Genomic DNA, 23,181 nt, shown 5'->3' on the forward strand with positions numbered 1-23,181 from the left:
CTCAGGTCTCCTTAGTTGATCAAATGATGTAACCTCCCTACTGGCACAATGTGAATATTTCAGAAAGGGAGTAAGGCAAGACTGCTTTTCTCAGCTTTAACCCAGCTAAAGATTAGAGTAAACACAAGCCTGTTATCTTCCACTTGGACCTGTCCTGCAACAAGATGCAAAAGAAACAACTACACAACGCATGGTTCGAGTGTCCCACTGCCCTAGGTCTCAAGGTATAGATTCATTCAATTTAGAAGGAACATTAAATCATGACAGAATAGAATCACAGAAGTGATTACATGTAATTGACCTCAGGAGACTACTAAAGCCCTGGTGTAAGTAGAGGCAGGAAAACGCCCAAGTCAGATGTGTTTGCTCAAGGTCTGAGCAAACAAACTGTCAGTCTAGTCCAGGGAGGCTAGAAAAGAATTTGAATCACATCCTTCCCCCTTTTTCCAAACCTACTTTGTGGTTGCCAGTATAAGAAAATAGAATAGCAACTTCAAGAACACCTATCTCAATAATCTCTTACTTCATTTCGTGCTTCCCTCTCCTTTCCTTATTGCATTTCTACCCATCACAGAAACTTTTTTTCTCTTTGAGCTTTATCCCTTCAAAGTTCCTGCTCTCCTCAGCACAATTCCAAGATATCTTCCCAAGCCCCCATTCCTTCCTTAATGCAGAAGTAATTTTTTTTCTTCTTTCTTTACACTCTGTATCTTTGCTCATTAAATTACATTAAGTAACTGAAATAGATATTCCATAAAAATTTTTAACTCCACCTACTCCTGACATCTTTAAATTCAAAAATTGTCTTGTAGTGTTGCATAATGCTACAATTTACTGTATGAGTTTAATGGTCTTAATTTTAGCTCAACTTTTCTAATTTATGGCTTTAACCCAACTATGAATGACTCCAGATTGGGAATTCAAAATACACTGTTCTCCAACATATGTTCAAAATAACATGCAACCAGTGTAAAGTTTTAGTGAAGGCTGGGTGTTCCCCCTACAGCAGCAAGGAATTTTAGCTATATCCATTCTCCTTATCTTCAGTTCCCTTATTATCTATTACTTTATGACCATCAAGCACTATTTGTGGATGTAGTAATGGAGCTCATTTACGCAAATCCTGTGGAATGAGATGCTATTAGATGAATCCTCCCAAATTCACAAGGAATGTTAGTGCAAATGGCACAGAGGAAACTGCACAGGCTCTCAAACTATCAAAAGAACTATTCAAACCCTTTGCTCCTGATGTGACACTCACACCAGACTTAAAGGCATAACACTGTCATGAAAGGCAGCATTTCTCCATACCCAGGCTGTGTCCATTCTTGGTGTAGAAGCAGGTGTTATTGATAAGGTTGACACAACAACCAATGACATCGCCCGTAGTAAACGTTGGGCCGTAAGGTTGGCCTGTTCCAGAGGAACAGAATGAATGTCCATCATCTCCATGGTAACCATATGAATGTTTATCCCAACCTAGAGAACAAAAGCATTCACAATTTATTCATTTCCTTTATTATTAAATAAAGACTGTGCTAATTTGGTATATTCTAGCCAGGTTAATACAGTTAATTACTGTGCTCAGCTTTCTGCTTTCTAATATTTCTTATCTAGGAAAGCTGCTGTGTAATCTTTAAAATGACAATTTCTTTTATCAAAATGGCTGAATAAGTAATTGCATTTGTGGTATATAACAGGTAATGCAAATCCAGATAATGCATTTTTCTCTTTATGCAAACATACACTATTACCAACACCAAAAATATAACCAGCTACAATGCTGAAATTCAAAAAGCTATAAACAGATCTGACATGTCCCAGTAAGGCAGTGAAGATTCTCCTGTTCTCCCTTTCATTTTGCAAAACTATTGCTACCATATGTCATAATCAGATCCTTCCTGGCTAAAAACCAAACAGGCATCTCTGGGGAAACATATTTCTAGTCCTGATTATTCTCAATGACTATTCAGCAGCAAGCAGCCTCTGCATTATAACAGAATTTCCAGACTAAAGTGTAACTATCTATGCAGCCCCTGAAAATAAAAATAAATTTTAAATAAAAGGAAAAAAAATAGCAATACAGGTGAAAATCACAGCCAAGAGCAAATCATTATGCATGCAAATATGGTGCTGATTTTGTAGGTGAAGAAGCTGTAGAATCTCTAAGAAGTTGCATACTATTACACTACTCAATGGAATTCACAGCAAGCAATTTTGGTCTGTGCTCTTTTATAAATACCTATCTACACTCCCTGCAATTCAATACTGAACCTCTTCTGTCAAGCTTCTGCCTAGCAGGTTAATTTGGAAGTACTTTCTACACTTAGACCCTTAATCTTTATCATCACTAGCTTCAGCTGGTACCATATTAAGCACCTCTCAGTAAATTAAAGACAACCCTAAATTATTGCAGTTACACTGATTAGTAGTATCTTTGATAATTATAGCATCCTAAATCATACTCAAACTTAATGCCACCCACTAATAATTCATCAACCTTAGGTGGGCTCACAGTGTAACGAGGACTTGCAGTCATCTTATGAATCTGTACCACAGCATTTGGGTAAGAAAGGTAAAAGCAAGAAAAAGTAGATGCTCAAAGGTCAATTCAACATGGTTTTATATTTTGATAATTTCAAGGAAGTGAGGCAGTTGCTTTTGGGTGGATATATTTTTACACATTTAAAGATCTGTTAAAAATCCAGTCTTTTATGTATACACACACAAAACTTTCTTAAGTACTACTCAGAGATACTACAGACATTGTTAACCAGACAGCGTCCCTGACCATGCAGGTCGATGGAACAGTCAAATTTAAAACTAGGCTACACACTCTTGCTATGAAGGCTGGAAAGGTAAAGGTACAGAAAGTGACAGAAGGAGAGTTCCCTTCATATTTGACATGAGAAAGTTTATATCATAGTAGCTCATCTTTATTGCTAGAAATCCAGCATACAGAGCGTGGAAATCTCTAGCTTCAATTTTATCAGGACACATGATGAAAATTTTAAAATTCATTTGTTTGCTAAAAAGTTATGCATAATGTTATAAGAGCTGACAGAAGCAGTAGAGGAGCAAATGTACAGTAAAAAGTTGAACTTTCCAGCAGCAAGAGTTACATAACTCCAGTAACAGATACAACACAGAGGTGTCATGCTACACTCTATTGCTTACCAATGGTTACCAATATTATTTGAAAAAACATTTTAAGTAACTGAAACATACCTGGTAGTCTGTTCATGTTCACACCCTGTGCCGAAAGCCCAATTCCCATGTAACTAAAAATGAAAGAACAAAAGAAATACATCTGTCTCTAACAAAAATACATATATATGTGGAACATTGCCAAGAAACACTATGCTGACTAATCATCTACCAATTAAGCTACTGACAGGTCATTTAATAGTGGTATAAGAACTAGGGATTCCCAGCATATATGGTTTAATATGCACAGATCCTGTCTCCACAGGAGGTAAGGACAACTTTCTTTTCTTTTTGGCATCCTGGGTTGTTGATGAAAAATAATGTATTAGCTAAAATGTTTAAAGCATGAACAAAGGAAGCCAAAGGTCACCACTTATTTTGGAAGTAGGGGTACATCCATACACATATCAATTTCATCATCTTCAAGATACCTAATGATGTTTTGCAGACAAACTGGAATGAATAATTTTGTAAAATACATGCAACACTGCGTTACTTTAGCAGCCAAAGGCATCCTTGTACAGCACTTACGAAAAGATCACACTGAAACATTAAAGGCCTGGATTGTAGAGTAGAATGTTAACTTGAGAAATTTACCAGCAATGGCACTTAGCTGTTTGCAGTTCAATGGCAAACTAAAGAGGGTAAAATATTTGTACTATACTAACCAGAAATCTGAAAAAAAAAGTCCAAAAGGCAGCCTTACAAAAAGGTGGTTTTAATAAAGTACAGTATCCAGTACAATTGTTAACAATAGCAAATACTGGAAAGCAGAAATGAAGATTTTCCTACATAACATTATTAGAAGTTAGCAGAATCAATTTTGGTTTGTTTCTTAAGCAAAACTAATGCCATTACCAAGACAACAGGAATATAAAAAGAGAAACTGCAAAATAAAAAGCTAGGCTTTCACCATTGTCCCTTGCCCAAAATAAAGCAACTTCTCTCCAACAACTAAAGCAAGTATCCAAAAATCACCTAAACCTACATTTCCTAGTTATCAAATAATTCAACGTATTTGGACACTAGTTCACATCAGTTAAGAAGAATTTGCTATGAAATAATAAACTGGATGAAAACAAAACATCCACTTGTGGCTATCTAAAAACAGTTTATGTCAACAAACACGACCTTTGCATTCCCATCTCATAAAATCAAATTTTTAGCAACTATTGCACTTGGAAGTGCAGGTTAATCTGCTATTTAAAATGCTTTTGACACAGAATGAAACTGAGCTGGACATCTCAGAAGTGATATGCTTAATTGTGGACGGGGGTTTCTGCTTTTTCTATGGATCGCTTCCAACAGTTATCTTACCTGATTCTACATTTGATACTTACAAAGCCCTCCTCTGACAATTTTTAATGTATAATATCATCTTCCTCTTGCTCAAACATACCAGCATGAAATGGAACCTCAGAACCGTATATAGCAGATATTACATTTAAAAATACTGAAGAGCTGAAGCAAAGGGCAACAAACAAAAGGATCAGTCTTTGCTGCATTGCTGAATACATTACTGAGGCACCACTGCAGCAGCAGATTGAACAAAACAATTATAAAAGAAAGCAACAAGTGGAAACCCCTTAATTTTGTCCTAAATAATAAAGGCAAAATTGTTATTAGCATAGTCTGGGGTCTAACACATGAAGGATACTCACGTAAAGACTGAAAATCTCTTGTTCATTAAAGAAAGGATGTTTACTTTTAAAAACAAATTTAGGTAACTCGAACTTCATTGACTGCAAAAAGCCTTTGAATGTGAGTCTTTAAAAATGCAATCAAGGTTTTGTTTCAGTGTTTTTTACAGTAACAAGACTAAGGTTATACAAAAATGTAAAATATTCAGATAGATTAGCATTGTCTAGGCAACATTTTGTTATCACCACTGTTTTCTTCCTCAGACATCCTAACTTCCAAGCCTCCTCAGTAACAGCTGTAAACACAGACACACTGTGTTTAATACAGCTGTGAACAAGGAATCTTTACCCACTGGTAATGACTGGAAAGCACTAGGCACTAACACCATCCCAGGAAGAAGACTGATAGTCAAAAATATATATTTTTCCCTGGGATTCACTTACAACTACTCAAAATGTTAACACCATTTTGTGAAGGTGTCTTGCTACTAATAGAAACTGAAGCTAGCTAAAAACATTCCAAATAATGAATACATTTACTATAGACATCTTTCCCAAGGGAAAAGGAATGTCTGCAACTTATGGTTTGAAATGAGTGAAATTAAAGGCTCATCAATTAAACTAATTTATTATTTTTTATAGTTGATAGATAGATAATCTCATGTTCAACTAGATCCATACACTATAAATTGAGGCGGAAAATAGTACCATGACAAACAGGCTTTAAATGCTCTAAAATTTATTAACAAGAGTTGTATTTATGCCAAACCACTACATGTAACTTTCTTACCTCACACCTGCAATCTTCACAGACTCCAATCAATATTTTTGTTTGGTTTTTTAAGACACTTAACCTTTGTTTAGTTCAAGAGTCAGGGTCTGCAAAAAGACTTGCTTCAGTGGAAGGAAGTACATACACTGTCATCCTGTTTGCTGCTTCAGGTTCACATTTCATGTACATCTAAATCAGGAGAAGAAAACTGGCAGAGCTACATATTTAAGTTTTCCTCCCTTAGTCTATGACAAAGATGATGGGCAACACAAGCAGCAGCCCAGGTAAATGCAGGCTCACCATGTGCTAAGTCAGCTCATGACACACTTCTTGTTGTCCTGTCACATTAATAGGTTTGGTCTAGGAGACCAAAGTGAACCTGCTCTTCCTGTGTGTAGCTATGTCAGGCCATAAGAGCTGTCCTTGAGAAGTGGAGGTGTCAGCACCACGAAGCAGCACCCTCAGTCCCTCCTGTAGCACCTTCCAAAAATGGACCTGACACAGCATGGCTTCAGAGACCAGAGAGGGTGAACAAAGGTGTAGTTCTGATGCTGCCTCCCTCAAGTACTTGAGGACTGTCCCACCACCTCAGCCTCCTACCCAGACACACCCTGGATGCTGCAGTGGGAAGATCATTTATCCAGGCAAATGGTACAAAGTGGTCTGGTGCCTGTTTTATTAAGCAGCCCCTCTTTCTGAGCAATTTCAGTCCCACTGGCTGCTACTCATCACCTCATTAACATGCTCAACTCCTACAAGAGCTCATAAAATAACAAACAACCACTCATAGAAGACATGAAATCAACCCATGAGAGACTGAAATAACAGACTATAGCTGGAAAACAATTTAAAGTGCAGCCAAATTGGTATTAAGGACCAAGAAAGCAAGTGTATTTTACAAAGTCTTGGTTTTTCACTTCAAATTGTATTTATTCTTGTTCCAGTCCAGTTCAATTAAGATATAGGTTACCATTTCAGTGTCTCAGTACACTTTCTAGTTTACATTTCACAAGTCATACAGAAACTTTAGGAACACTACAAAACTACAGAATTTAAAATTCACTGAAGATTCAATTTTTTTCCCACAAAGCAAAAGAGAAAATGTCAAAAAAAGAAAAAGGCACTATGATACCTATCTTTTTCCTGTCACACATACTAAAAAGCCTAGGTTTCTCAGCAGAGAAATGTTTAAGAAGCAGAAAGCTCACAATAACTATTTTCTCCTCAAGTATCTTGCAAGCCAAAGACTAAATTTACATTTTTGTTGTAGCCTAAAGTTTCTACTTGGATGCCTGAATAGACTAATTGTGAGAAATAAAAACAGTCAGAGTCAAATAGAAGGAAAAAACAGCAGCAAGAAATGGTACAGAAGTGCAGAGGCTAAAAGATCGAGACATTTTAAAAACCCAGAAAGAAACAACTCTGATTTTTATTTGGAACTGTTCCATTCGATCTTGTAGCCCTTATGTTGAACATATATGGAAGATCTTTCAATATGTAAATTGATAAAGATCAGGACTCAGATTACTTATATCCTATCCTGCTCACTCCCTAAAGAGGAATCTCAAAAACTATACCAAACCACAGATGCCTCAGAAAGGTTGAAGATAAATTCAAGTATTAAATAATCACTTCTCTAGTAAAAAAAAAAATTAAAAAAATCCATGCTGTATTTTTAAAGACAACTAAAATAATTTAGCAGATATTTACATACTAGTATGTAATAGCCTCCCTACTACAAAAATTTCACCTGCTATCAGCAAAGAGTCAAATTCCTTCAGACTTCCATTGTGCCTACACATGCTACATGTGCCTATGTACATTATAACCTGGGGAACTGCTACACAATGCTTCAAAAAGCAACTCTTTTGATGTTGCAGAAGGTAAGTAATCAATGTGGTACCTTATTCCCTACATTCTATACATTTAAAGGAAGCAACTTCAACCATACAGTGTTAAAACCTAAGTTACTATAATATCTGTAGGGAACCTAAGACAAAGCACTCACAGATGTTTACAGCCATAAATAAGGCAACTGAAAACACCCTAATGTTTTGAATGTCTTTATTATTAAGGAAATTAGAAGTAACACTGAAAAAAATGTAAGTTATATAACAGGTACAGTTTGTTTTATCATTTTGTTTGTATCTTGGAAAGAGGACAAAGAAAAGACTGCATCATCTGAAGGAATTTAAAGACTCAATGAACTCCTATATCGCCCTCCCAACTCACCTGCAATGACATAAAAAGTTTGAATAAAGTTCTCCTATAGTTTTCTACACTGCCTTTGCTGACATTACGAGGCCAGAAGTAAAGCACATTAAAAAGGTACCTACATTTATCTTTAATATAGTTACTCTGCATTAAAATTTTGTAGAAATGTGCCAATTCAAGATCCTTATTGTCTGCACAGTCACAATAAGAAATGAGATGTTAATCTATTTAAATGTTTCAAAATATGCCATAGACAGTTTGAGTCTTTCATTTAAAATTGAAAACAAGTTTAATTTTATGGAGTATTTCCAAGGAAACAGTATTTTGAACATGATAAATCCAGGTTTCAGATTAATGCAGTTCCCCATAGAGAAGAAAAACCAAAAATAAATCAAGCAGTCATTTTGCATAGTGCTCAAAACTGTTACTCCTGTAACATTTTGCTTGTGTTTGCTCTAATGTTTCTAGAAGGATTCTCATTTACTGACATTCCTCCCACTTTGAGGTTTCACCATTTCATCTTGTGACACCCGTCCCCAAGCACAAGAGTCTTTTTAGGGACCATACTGTCAGAAAAGAATAATTGCAAAGAAAATATCAATGTAAGTGTAGGCTACAGTAAAGTTATCATCTATATACTACATTTATATTAATGAACTTCAGAAGAAAGAAGTAAAAGATTTTTCAAGAAGCTAAGACCAAGAAATTAAATATATTCTATTGACTCTTTAAATTACAATTTTTAATTTCTAGGATACACCAGCAAAGAAAGAAAACTTTTGTCACAGTTCAAATATTTTGGACCAGTTAAACATAAACCTCAAACAATCTTACTACACATTTAGTTAATGTTCATTTCTGTCAATGTCTGGTCCCATACACTCAGGTAAAAATTAATTACTGCTACAGTTTAAGAAAAGATACACTTGCTGATTCATGACCTGATCTCTTCTTGCAGCTGCTACAATTCAAATGAAGACACTAATGAAAGAAGGATACTTCAGACCTTATCAGATTCTACTCTACACACAAGTACTCTGCTAATAACGCTGCAAGGCCTACTTATATGTAAATAGAGACTGAGAGAAATTTTGCATGTTGCTTTTCATGTTGCCTGTTCTTGTAACAAATTGCTGCTGAAGACATATTAAAACTATAAAAATAGGTCTTAGGACTGCATAAAATTTTCAGAATACATTAGTAATGTACAAAACAAATACAAACCAACCAGCAACTGACAATGTTATATACTTTGCTTATTGGTTTGTGCTTCTGTTGAGCAAGAAAAGGTATACTGATATTAAAGGAAAAGCCAACTTACTTCAACACAAACAACTTGTAATAAAAAAGTGTAGTTTGTGTTTGAAGAGCTACACATACATTCTCTAGAAGACAACAAACATGACTCAAGCACTCTAAAACAGTTCAGTCTCCACTACAGGCATAGGTGTCATAAAAACTCAAACTTAATACTCATGGTTTTTTTGTTTTGGGTAGTTTTTCCTTTTTTACTTCACCACCTACTTCATCACATACACAACACATACTATACAAGATACTGCCAAAACAACAGACGACTGATTGTATATCCAGTGTTAAAAACCAGCCATAGTGTAACAAACATTTAAAGCCTTATTGACACTGTTTCACCAAAAACATACTCATTACTTGCATGTATTTACATTTTATTTTGGTGTATAACATTTAGAAGAACTTATACATGTGCTATGAAGCCTCACCATGATCTGCATCAGCACCACCACCCCACAGACTAAACAACCCTGCTCACAGAACTGTAAGCTCAGTGCTATCTGCTAAAAGAATACAGCCTTTCTAAACTTAGTTTTCACTGATTCTTCTGAATGGCTTACCACTCCCAATCCTTGTTTTCATTCTTCTTTAAAAAAAAAAATAAAAAAAATCTGAAGTGTTCCAGGCCAGGCTGGATGGAGTGTTGAGCAGCCTGGTCTAGTGGAAGGTGTCCCTGCCCTTGGTGGTGTGGTTGGAACTGGATGATCTTTAAGGTCCCTTTCAATCCAAACTGTCTGTGTTTGTATGATTTTGCATTTTATGCTTAAAATGCAAAATTTTTATGCAGCTTTTAGCTGCTCTAAAAGCACTTAAGGCAGTCTAGAAGTATATGGCATTACTATCATTTGCTCATTCTAATTAATTATATTTACAAATCAAGGATAAAAGTATTCTTCCCAGAAGTTCACTTTCCCTGGGAAAGAAACAGGTCTCTCTTGGTGAAAGATTAAAAAAGCCAAAAGGCTGTATTTAAACTAAAATTGAAGGGTGTAAGCTTGTACCATAACCAAAAGTAGCACCCCCAGTCCCCTTGTTACAGATTCTGCTTTCTGCTCATAGTTTCACCCTCTTTTGCTGTCGCTACTCATGAAATGATATAAACAGCCATACTAGGGAACAAAACTGAATGAAATTAACTCACTCTGGAGGTCAGCTTTTGGAAAATGAGTTATCCAATCAGGTTTACCATGAAGCTGACACAAACAGTCACAAACCAGGAAAAGGGACATGAACTCAATGAGTGTTCATGGAACGTTTCTTCTCATGGTCAATTTTTTTATTTATTTTTAAGTTAAGTGGACATTTCAACAGAGATGCAGACATAACTTACTGTTAGTTAATAGTCCCCTTCCTACCATGCTTTCTAATCATCACCTTGGTACTGCTCCCCATACACCCATTACCCTTCTACTGTTACTGTCTCCAATCGCTCACATAACCGTCCACAATGTTCCACACGAGCCAAACAAAGCAAAGCAAAAGAGAGGATAAAAGGAGAATATATATAAATAGAAGCCCTTAGGCTACACTAGACAACTAAGAAAGAAAATTGAAGAAATAAAGAACAGGAAATATTTACAAAGCAATATGACAGTTGGTTAGAACTTTCAGCAAGAATTCAAAAATATCTAGGATAATTATTTCACGTATCTATACTGTAGCAGCACATTAAGACTTCTTTTGTCAAACACTCTACAAATACCAAGACAGATCTTGTTTGAATGGTATTTCAACCTTACTACTTTCACTCAACTTAATTCTCACTTTCCCTTTTCCCATCCAATATCATCAGTTACTGTCCCTATCGCACCACATGGAGGTATCAAAAAGCAACTTCACTGTTCATCTGCTCTGCAACACCAATTTCCATACCCAGTTCCTCCTTCCTAGAAAACCTGGTTTTTTTCACACTTTCTTCAGTGAGTTCATAATGCTCTCCAAGTTGGTCACAAACTTCTGCAAAATTAACATATTACACACATTCAAATTTCTATTTAAGCCAGTTACCCACAGAGATGTTAAAGAATTTAATTACCTAGGTCATTAGAGTGACAAAACCAATGCTGTGCTCAAACACAGACAGTCACAAGAAGTCATACTATTTCTACACCCTAAACAAAAAGAAGATGTGTTTCTTCAGAGAAGAGTAATTTTTGCCCTGCTACTTTCAGATATGCAAGATTAGATTCCAGGAGCAGCACTTTCAAGTGCTACAGTAGCATGAAAAATGGATCTCCTACAGCAGGTTTTTAGTAAAGGGTTTTTTTATTATTTCAGGCAAGTCATGCTAAGTAGAGCAAACAAGCAAGAATGCTGTTAGACATACCCCTTTAATACAGTACATGGAGCAAGTACTTTAAGCTGAGTTTATTAAAAAAAATAAATAGAAGTAGTAAAGGCTACTACCAAAGGGAACTCCAAACAAACACCACTAAATTATCCACTGACATTTATGAAAAGTGGAAGCTGTACTTCAGCTTACAGATAGATATCTCAGTTGCCTTGGGTAGTCTAGGATTTACTTTAAACAGCACTATAAAATGCAGCTCTACTGCTTCACAGCTAGGCTTAGACCTTGAGAACACAGGATTTTGCAAGTAAGGTATTTTAGTTAATTGACCCTATTAGTTAAATGATGGTCTTCTACACACATGGTCCTCCTGGACTCTGATCCCATTACTAGATGATGAAAAAAAAAAAGGTAACAATGTACCTGGAGCAAGCTAGGTGAAACACAACAGGCAATGAAAAAGAACTAATAAATCCAAACAGACACAAACTGGCTTCTATCTCCCTGCATTAAATTCCCCAGCTAACTTATTACGGAAAAATTTAGTAGTTTGAATGCAAGATAACACTGAACTATAAGAGAATAATCCTGCATATTATCAAAGACCTCCTGGACCTGAGAACAGGGTCCAGAGATAAACATTTAACATGCAGTGAGATCCCACATGTTGACTCCTGGTCTGTATCAGCCAAACTACATTTGGCTTTAGCTATGTGCACAGTATTTCCCAGCTACCATACTATCTTATACAATGATAAAAATTAACATCTCAGCTCATTACACGGCTAATGTTTCATAAAGTGACACTAAATGAAGGTCACAAGGCTGAAGCAAGGATGAGGCAATAATAACTGCAAAAAGTACCCCTCAATTTTTTATGCCATCTCAGCAGGCAACTTTACAAGGTGCAGCTATGTCTCATGAGTAACCATTTAAATACAAAGCCTTGAAAAACTTACCACTGATGTTTTCCCTCTTTTTCAGGATTGAGTGGTCTACTGAATTTGAAATTACGAAAATCCAACACAAAGTATCCAAGGGGAAGTGTTAGAATGTAAAATGTAAAATGGCACACCCACATATGTGGACACTTTGAAATCCATCACTTCAAAAAGGTACCTTCCAAAGTAAGTAGGCAGAAACCTATTTCAAGAAGAGACACACCACTAGCAAGTCACAGTAAGAACCTCTCCTTAACCCACAGCAGCAGCAGCATTTTTTAAAAAATGTTCCTAAAATAAAAAAGACCTCAAAACGAAAAAACCAAGAAACTCAAAAATGTCCCTACAAAGCTGCAGCTCTACTGAGAAGCTATTCTTTCAAAATATCACCACACAATACTATAAGGAAAACAAGTTTGAATACTGTTTCTGACTTACAGAAGGCTTACAGACTCTGGGAAAATGAAAGAAACAAACTGCAGCAAGACAAAGAAAAGAGTGAGGTACTAATTTCATCCATAATTCTTTTCTCTCAAGATTTGTTTTCACAACAGAGAATAAGCACCTACAACGTGCTTGTACAGTACCTGGAACAGGGACAGTCAGTCCTGACTAGAACCTTGAAGCAGAACCAGAGAATGTACTACAGCACATTAGAAAGCAGTCATACAGTGTACCAGAATTAACACACATCCTCTACCAAAAGCAGTGAAAGATGAAAAGGAATTAGAGTGCTCTAGCAAAGATTTCATTAGCACTTCAAGACTTTCCCAGGTGAGATTCTATCTGCCTCAGTAGACTTAAAAGCATGTATCACTAGTGCTTCAACAGATTCATAATTCAGATGGATTATGGGAAGCAGCAGCTTCTTACTCATCAATTCTTGTTCTTTCCATTGGGTGACAAATTCTCAGGCACGTATTCAGAATATTCCCCTTTGTTCTTATTACTGTTCATCAACAGCCACCCTTAATAACAACTTTCTGTTTCAAAATTGGTATGACATCCATGAAAAGATCACACTGAGGAAATAAGCTGATTGGCTACACACCCTAAAAATTACATTAAAGTCTGTAAATCCATATAGCCAAAGCCAAACACCTTTAAAGCTAACAGCAGGGTAAAACTGGTTACTCAAATCCTAACTCTTTTGTCAAGAAAAAATGAGATGATGTTTTGGTATTTATTGTGTACACTGATCTGTGGACAATAAATAGCACAATCAACTCACTTAAAAGAATCAGATATAAGAGTGCAACTCCTCAAGAATAAGGAATCAAGCTATATAAAGTGGTAAAATATGAAAATAAGTTTTGATACCAAAGAAATCTATTCACTGAAAGATTATGTGAGGCAGTATTTCAAGGAATAATAAAATAATAATGCACTCTGCTTACCCATCTCTTCCCTTACTGACAATTTTAACTTCGAAATAGTATATGCCACAGGCTGCAGGTATAGGATGTGTAGCTCGAACAGAAGCAGCATCTTTTGGAGTTTTTCCATGACCTGAAAAACAAGAGCATTCAAAACACACAAAAAACATATTTTAGTTAACTGCAGAAGGTGACTCCAAGGTATGCATTCCAACTACTCAAAACAAAAGGCTTATGCAATGAGCAAACAACATACAATATTCTAATCAAACTGATTTTTATACTGGAGTATTTTGTTTTAACATTACATTTGCATTGTAAGCAACTGTATTGCAACTAAGGATGCTAAAAGAAGTCCTGGATATAGTAATCCAAAAAGGTCCTACAATTATTTGAAGGGAAACCAGGAAAAAGTTTCACCATTCTAAGTAACACAATTGACAAAAGGCCACCTGTGTTTGATAGAACTGTACGATTTCTCAAATGCACAGGGATTATTCATTTTTATAGACTGAAAACATGACATAAGAGTTTTATCTAGTGCTTAGTACTTCTGAATCCACAAGTTACTGAAGACACTTCAATTCTAATGTCCTCCAGAAAAAACATCAGTCATTATACAGAATGTACTACTCATAATTAATATCCACATTCTGAACACTGTTTCAGGACAGCATTAAGCCTTACAGCCAGCAACTGAGCTCATGCAGCTCCTACTCCTTTTTATTATTAGGCTCACTATACATTAGCTCTGCCACAATAATGCCCAATTTCAGCTCTTATCTACTCTCAGGATTTTCAATCTAAATCCAAAAGCCACATGCACTCCACTAAGACTAACCTTCTGAATGTGTCATCCTCTTCGCAGCCCTTTCCAAAGGCAACCTGGAAGCAGGCTTTTGCCCAGGTGACTTGTTTTAGCAACAACCTGCTCAAGCAAGCCACGGTGTCTCCCAGGTACACCCAAATTCCTCAACTTTTGTGTGGCAGTCATGCATGGGGCCACTGGATATAGCTCGAAAAGATTTAACAAACACGATGGAAAGTATACTGGGTTGTGGCAAGGAGTAAGGTAATTCAGTAAGATGGAAACCAGGAACAGACTGTCATTGCCAGAAGAATAATTCACACAGAACCCATGCCTACTCTTCATGTGGATCTGTAATATGACAAAAGGAGCTGCCTGAGTGTGCTGTACAAATTACTTGTGCTGCAGCACTCCAGCTGTCATTTCCAGTCCAGACAGGGAGGCCTACTGCACCTGCATTGCAATTGATCTGCATATGCAAAAATCTCACAACCAAACACACTTCTTTCAGGGGCATTAACACTGGCACATTACTGCTCAGGCTCAGATTAATCATGTCTCAGGTGCAGCAAGTCAGGTCACACAACAAAGAATAAACTGCAGGAGAATGACAGCGTAGGCAGGCAGAAAGATCAGGCCCAGCTGGCCCACAGTACAAAACCTGTAAGGGCAGAGGATCAGGGACTGACCTGTACAGAGCCTCTGAGCACAGTGCTCCCTTGTGCAAATGTTCGTAGAACTGTCAGTGCTTATCAGCCTGTAGAGCCAGCACCCACCAGCTCCTAACCAATGGCATGTGCTCAGCCAGGGAGAATTCTCGCCACGGCCGTACCAGCAATCAAAACTTTACTAGCACATCACAAATTCTTCACCCACTGACATTAGGTTTAACCTACCATGTTTTCTCTGATGTTAATGGCTCACCCCAGTGTGCTACTACCTAAAGACAATTGGCCAACCACCTTATTTTTCTGAGTGCAAATACACTGCTTGCTTCAGTGTGTTGCTAGTACTACTAAATGTTTTGTATAGAGATCCTTCCATCACAGATTTGACAATGTTAAGCTTGCTGCCTACTTTTTGCATGTTGATTTCTGATTTATCACATGAGGAAAAACAGTAATTTACTCCTCCATACACAATATGTTTTATTGCTCACTACTTTTAAGTTATTTCCTCAGGCTGTGACAACAAGCATAATAACCAAGTACATAATCTTAGAGCTTCCATGGGTTTTTCAAATGCTGATAGATCACTCTTTAGCTATTACAGATTATTATGCCTAAGTATGTAGAAATCCTTCAGCCAGAAGGGCAGAACACTGAACTCCCAAGTTCAAAGAAGTCTGATTAAACAATGCACTGGAGGAAGGAAATATACTTTCTTTTTAAAGTCTTTAGGTTTTTACTTTAAAATAGACTGTAAAGAAGTTCCCTTGGTTACTCTATGCACTTGACAATCTGTGTAGTTTCAGTCTGAGTCATTCTCCTTATTAGGGAAAGTCTTCCACATAGAAAAGACTAAAGCAGTAGGAACCAGCCAAATATTACTGAAAATGTAAATCTATTACCCAGCAGACTTAGCTTCGTGAAATCACAATCTGAGTGTTTGGAAACAATAGCTATTTAAGGTATTCTTAGCATCTCTCCCTGAAACTCCCCTTCTCCCACCTCCTCCCCAATCCAGGCACTTATTTGCAAGGACATACCAGGAACCAGATTGATTAGCTGATCGGGGTTTAAGAAATCTACCAGATTTTTTTAAGCAGCAGATCAGTTCCCTGATCCAGTTCACAACACAGTCACACACAGCTGTCACACTGCAAATAAGAGGTCAACACAGGGGCAGAAGTAACAGGATACCTTACCAGTATTGCCAAACACTTCATGTGGTGAAGCAACATGCTTGGGGAAGTCAGTGCCCAAAACTACTTTCATCCCATTAAAACAGAAGACACCCTAAATTTAGAACTGCTGTCCTTTTAACATAATCTCCTATGAATCCCCTTTTACTGCTTGAGCATACCACTTTTATTTGTACTTACATACAATTAATACGTCTAAGAGAAGGCTAAACATCATCCAGTTAACTACTTTCCATATTTCGAGTATCTCTACACTGTCTGAATGTGGTAGTTGAGTCTTTCACTACCACCAGGCTACACTGAATTACGTGTGGTCATGAGATTGTTGTTTATCAGCCTGCTTTAAAACAGGAAAGAGGCTCTTAACTGAACAGTTAGCTGAACTGCAAAATTTCTTACCAAAGGCTACTAGAGATGTTAGTGTTTAAGAGGACACTGGGCAAGCTTCTAGAACAGCACTTAACTGAGACACTGCCTTGAGTTCAGAATGTCCTCCAGCTTAAAATGGCTGGAAGCTGAGAGGGGAAACACACACACACCGTTTATGCCCAACATGTTCTTCAAGTTTTTTTCTCAGCAATTGTGACCACTGTCACCAATGGGACTCTTGAGCTGAGTGACTCTTGGTCCATTAGCTTGATGTCTTACACTGCTGACACATTCTTTGGTAACCTGAATCCTCACTTCCTTGTTTGTGAATAAAAAAGATACCCAAATCTGAACTTCAGAATCAGAGGTTCCAAACATCTGAAGTAGATCACACAGATACTGCCCAGTGTTTCCTCAAAACAGACTCCTTTCACAGTCACAAGCTATAGGTTAAGTATGTAAAAGAACACTTTTGAAGTGTACGCAATATTTAACACTAAAGATTTTCAGCATTAAAAAGAGAACTCTGCAAACAGATGCACTGGGGGCAGAGAAGGGAAAACACTACCACGAATGTTGAATTTTACACTGTAAACCAGATCACAGGTAAGTTCAATTACTAGAACTGTTTTCACTTGGGCTTTCGTTAGAAGTGTTTGACAATCATGAGTTGACATGTTTTACTTCATTTTTTAAGCATTTATACTAATGATTTTTAGTACAAGCAGTATCACTACTCCTTAAGTAAAATAATTTAAACTTTACTTGAAAAAAGCTAACTCAGATAAAAACATGTTCAAAGAAGCCATCTCTGCTTTCAAAAAAGATAATCTCTGAACCTAAAACTGTGTATATAATGCATGTACATCAAATAGTCCAAAAGAAGTGTAAGGGAGCACCTACCTAGACAAAAGTAAGCGTGTTTATCCAGTTTAAATCCTTAAATGAAGTTTACATAAGCTGAACTGCAGTTATTTCCAACAGGTGGTTCGATGACTTGCTCACACTGCCAAAAATAAAATAATCAAAGCCTAATCTTCTGTTGAATTCATTAGGAAAGTTTCACTGAGACAAGAATGGAACAGGCTGCCCAGGGAAGTGGTTGAGTCACCACCCCTGGAGGTATTTACAAAACCTGTGGATGTGGCACTTGGGGACACAGTTTCATCGAGGACTCAGCAGTATTGAGTTTGTGGTGGGACTCAGTGTTCCTAGAGCTCTTTTGCAAACTAAATGATTCTATAATTCTAAGAAAAAAAACAAATCAAAAGACACAAACTTCTTCCCCAGTTAAAAAAAAAAAAAAGGCAAGACATCTCAGAACTACAAGGTTGTCCAAAACAGACAAATTGTACTGAATGTACCCTGAGCGTTTTCTGCCAGAAATATTGACACCATCCTTGTAACACTGAGTGACAACACAGAACTAATAGTATAGAATACTCTTCGTTTTCCAACAGAAAATGGAATGCACAGTTTGCACTGAAAAATAGTTTATTTTTGGTTTTTTGTTTTGAACTACAGACAGTTCAAAGGCAACTGCACTGTAAATAAATGTCTGGCTAAGATTCCCTGGCCTGTGATACATTCACAGTTCATGCAATGGCAGCTTACTCAAAACTGCGTAACTTTTTTCATCTTTTTTGGACAACTGTCACAAGACTAATTTAAGTGAAGCTTCTATAGGAGTTTCCATGATTTCCAAAATCACAAATTATTTTGTCTGTTTACCTAATTCTGTGTATAGTTTCTCCCATGGTTACAAATCTGCCCTGAGTCTGTTTTTATCTCCTAACACTACACAGTATAGATCACTATCTGCTAGAAACCTAACCTGTCTAGTGGACCTTTCATATCACATACAGCATTTATGAATTCTCTGTTGTTCAACAGGACCCATGTGTTAATTCTAAATATTTTAGAAACTTGTAGGAATATTTTAGAAATATGTAGGAATATTTTAAAAGATGTCTTGCCTTACTAGCTATGTAATTTTGTGCAGTAACTGCTTTATATGCAGCATGCACTTATGCTTTTTTTACCACTTACCTACAGCTCAGAGCTGTAAAAATTATAATTAAGTGAAACAACATCAATTTTTTTCCTGATACAGTTTTTCATTGTCTCTGTTACAAAAATACACTGCAAACAACAGGTAGTAAGACAGTGTTAGCTTTCCATCAGCTTGCACAGCTAACTGGCAGCAACACAAAAATGTATGTCTGCCCATATGAAAAACAAATACTCTAGGTATAATCTTTCATATATTTACAGTATCACAGATGCCATTGCCTGTGTATTTCAGATCAGGATTTTGACAAAGCTATCCAATCTACTAAACAAAAACACCTCCCCATGTAATTTTTCCTTTCCAAGTAACACTGTGATTCTGAAAGATAGCACAAAAAAAGCACTGACTCTTGGGTTTTGTTGACCTTAACAAAATTAAAAGAGCTTTTATCCAGATGCTAGACTATATTGCCTTTTTTTAAACCTTCGTCACTAGATCAATGCCTGGTTTTGTGGCAATTTTCATTTTTAAGCACTCTCTAGGATACTTGTAAAAATCTTCAGGTCCAGAAATGCAGTGCACTAAACATCCCAGCTGCAACGGGTACAAAGAGACATCTACTACACTTCATGTTTCCATACAACTTGTCCACTGGTAAGCAAGAAAACAAAAGGAATCTCCTGAAATTACATTGAGAGGAAAATTATTCCTCTCACAAACCAATGAAACAAAAATATCATTGCTCTCAATACATCAACACACTAAAATTATGAAGCTAACTATATGAGAAATAACTTCGAAAGCTTTTGCGCTGATTGTTCCTCTCCATCCATTTTTTCAATAGCACAAACACATCCAAGGTGAAGGCAAAGACTCTTGTTAACACTTTCTACCTCCTATCAGTCACAGAACAGAAGGAAATTACTCTAGAAAAACAGTTCTATAGGAAGAAATCTACAGAGGCAGAAGAGAAAATTTAAGTGTACAGGGCACCTATACTTCAGTAATAGAAAATAGGAAGAATTGCTTTAGGTTACTGGCTTCTTCGGACAGATCTATTTCCTTGAGTATTTTGGTCAAGAATACAATGCTTCCTTATCCCTGGTCAATATATAATCCATATTTCCTTTCAACAAAAACATCCAACATGCTTCCACTACTACTTAGGTAATTTCAGAAGCACTGAAAGCACCAATATTACAAAAGAAGATACTCTGAGTGCTTTGAGAACGGATTTGTAGAAATACTATTTCACAGTACTAAGCACATTCTTACTTGCTATCTTCCCTTACTCTCCTTATTTTCTTCCCTTTTATTGTATTCTTAGGGCTGAAGGATCCAGGAGGGAGAAACACAGGAGATATTTAGCACGTTTGCCCCCTGGTTCTCAGGTAGAAATGCTCTGATATCATTCACTGCTAAGCCCAGTTAGCAACTCCAGGTGCCAGGCTGGTAACACAAATATGGAATTGTCCTAACAGCCACCTTTATTAAATTACCCAGAAGAAAAGATGGGCCACTTAAGGAGTCATTTACTCCCATCCGCACTTAGGAAAAAGAAAAGCACAGACATGTTATATTGGCACCTCTCCTTTTCAGAGTCCTCTGGGCTAACCTAGGAACTCTTCAACCTTCAGCACTTATCATTATTTAAGAGCTAGAGTAAAGGTATTTCATTGTTATAACCTACTAACTGTGCTTTATGACTCCTGTAATTTCTTTGAGGTAATGATTTTCCTTAACACCATGGCAAAAGCAGATAAGTGAGGAAAAATAGGGATAGCACAAGAAAAGCTTGAAAATATATTTCTGCAATAACACTGAGAGATCAGAAAGGTTCGACCTCTAAATTCCAGCTCATGAGAAAAAGAAGCTGGCCAAGGCAAAACAAACCAGCAGAAGGACTTGATAGCCACTAAGCTATAATCATAAAAAAAAAAAACCCAAAACCAAACAACCCACCACCACTAAGCACCAGAAAATACAAAATGTTTCTAAAAATACAAGGTCATAAAACACTGAACAAAAGCCAGGAAATTCAGAGTTGAGTATTAAATTACACATCCTTAAATCACTCTGTGCCTCCCAGAAACCTGCTCTATAGTCATCAAGCTCCTTTATTATCTTTGTACGGTGCATTAAACTTAGCATTTTTAACAGAGTATTTTGTGTGTAATAATAAAAACCTCTCTATTAAAAAAAAAAGTCTCCCAGAGTACATTTAATCCTTTCATGGCAGCCAAATCCTGCCATGTGTTTGTGTTGCCGTTTTCCTCCTCCGATTAAACAGTAACATGTTTATCGAGATTTCTCTTGAATTTCTCCACTGCAAACTCTGAGAAAGGGTAATTGCACAGTTGTTTTTTCCCCCCTCCCACTATGCTCATTTGACTACAGACTGACAAAAGATCCAGTTCTTCACAGTCAACTCAGAAGTGGCTTTGAATCCACAGCACTTCTCCTTTAGGACTTTGGGCCTAGAACACCAGATGTGTCTGTGTTTTTTCAGGTCAGAGTGTAGGCTTCTGTTTCCAGGTTTTATGACATTTCGTAACAATCAACACAAGTTTTTCTCCTAACGCCTCTCACTAATGTTATTTTGTAATACAAAAGCACACTCTGTTTTTTACCTTTTATTTGAAAATCTGTAACTTTAACTGTGAAACGTCTAAGAAGAAAGTTTTAGTCACCTTTATTAATTTAAGTCGTATGGTCGTTCCTTCCCTCAAATCACTCTGTGCAATAGTTAGGCAAGACTATTACCAGTGACTTTAAAGTCATTTTTTTCACAGTTTAAAAATAAACCGTGTTTTTCTCAGTGCTCTCCCCTCCCGTCATTTCCGTGTTCAATAGCTTAACGCTTGCTGCTCTTAACTCCATTTAACCCTTGGTCTTCTCGGGAGGAGAAAAAAAAAAGCAGCCACTTCTTTTTTCGCTCATTACCATAAACAGGACACGTCATGCCGAGCGTCCTTTATTCTCCTGCCTCCGACCCAAACGTCCTGGCGATACCTGAATCCACGGAGGAAGTCTCGGAGTTTACATAATGCCCACTCCAGAATCATAAGGAGGCGGGGGCGGCCCCTTGTGTGTCCCCCCCCTCCCTTCCCCGCACGGCGACTGAAACGGGGAGGGGGGAGGGGAAAGGAGAGAAAAATAAACCTGAAATAAGGGAAAAAAAGCCCCTTATCTCCACGCTGCGGGGGGAAATTTCGGGGATCGGAAAACAGGGAAGAAGGAGGGAGAGGAGCGTGTGTTATTTCCTGTTATTGTTACTCGTGTGCCCACTGCCCGACGGAGGGGTCGGGCAGCCCCCGGCCCCGGGGGGGACAGGGGGTGTCGCGGCGGCCCAGGCCGCCCCTCCTCACCTTTGTAGTGCACCCGCAGGTTGTTCTGCGAGAGGCCGATGTAACTGAATTTGTCCTTCGGGCTCCAGGAGCGGGGCAGTGGCGTCTCCTGCTCGTCCACGGCCGGGTAGAGCCTCTTCAGCCGCCGCTTGAGCTCCTTCTCCTGCTCGTTCAGGGCCGGGTCTCCGTGCGGGAAGGGCGCCGGGGCGCTGGTGCCGCTCCCCGCCGGCAGGCCCAGCGCGGCGCCGGCACCGCCGCCCCCCGCGGCCGCGGGCCCGCTGCTGCCGGCCGTGTTGGCGGCGGGTGGCGGCGGCGCCGCGGTGGCCGGAGGCGGCGGCGGCGGGTGGAGCAGGAGCGCGGCGGCCGGAGCGGGGCCGGGGCTGGCGGCGGCGGAGGGGATCCCCGGCGCCGGCGGGGGAACGGCCGCCGCTAAGGAGAGCTGCGGCGACGGAGGCTGTTGTTGTTGCTGCTGCTGCTGTTGCCCGGACATCCCGGCTCCGGCCTCCTCCTGCTCCTCCGCCGCCACCTCCCGCGGCGGTCGCGACTGTCACCGGACGGGCCCGGGGGCGGAGCGACGGGCAGGCCCGGGGCCGTGCGGAGCGCGGGTCACCCCCACAACCGGAGCGTCTCGGAAGAAGACGGGGGGCAGGGTGGGGGAGGGTTGGCGATGACGGCGGCCGGTGGAGGTGCCCGATGGGAACGAGGGGCGTCGCGGGGCGCGGCGGGGCCGGGGGCGAGGCGGGCAGAGCGGCGGCGGCGCCGGGCGGAAGCGGGAGGCGGGCGGGGAGCGGGCGCCGCGGCGGCGGGGCTGGCTCGGCCCCCGGCCCCTCCTCCCGTCGGGGGCGCGCCCGGCGCGCACACGCTCCGTCCGGCCCCCGGCGCGCCCCCGCCGCCGCGCGCCCCCGCGTCAGCTGAGCCCGCGGCCCCGCCCCGCCTCCTCCCCGCGCTCGCGGCGGGGCGGGGCCTCCACCCCTCGACGGGCGCGAGGCGCTGAGGGAGGGGAACGGGGCGGGAGACGGGGAGGCGGGACA

General features: G+C 39.1%; 1 protein-coding gene across 1 annotated transcript in view; it reads right to left on the minus strand.

Annotated features, from left to right (window-relative positions):
- RANBP9 (RAN binding protein 9) overlaps window positions 1–22,873 on the minus strand; it is a 40,395-nt gene extending 17,522 nt beyond the window's left edge. The window contains exons 1-4 of the mRNA XM_033056237.2: window positions 22,172–22,873; window positions 13,773–13,884; window positions 3,229–3,281; window positions 1,312–1,479 (exon numbers count right to left, since the gene is read on the minus strand). Coding sequence (XP_032912128.1) covers window positions 1,312–1,479; window positions 3,229–3,281; window positions 13,773–13,884; window positions 22,172–22,640 — 802 coding nt within the window. The 5' untranslated portion in view covers window positions 22,641–22,873. The remainder of the gene's footprint in view (window positions 1–1,311; window positions 1,480–3,228; window positions 3,282–13,772; window positions 13,885–22,171) is intronic.
- Window positions 22,874–23,181: the final 308 nt, after the last annotated feature.

Source organism: Catharus ustulatus, chromosome 1 (assembly GCF_009819885.2).
Source record: "Catharus ustulatus isolate bCatUst1 chromosome 1, bCatUst1.pri.v2, whole genome shotgun sequence".
In the NCBI taxonomy this organism is placed as follows: Eukaryota; Metazoa; Chordata; class Aves; order Passeriformes; family Turdidae; genus Catharus; species Catharus ustulatus.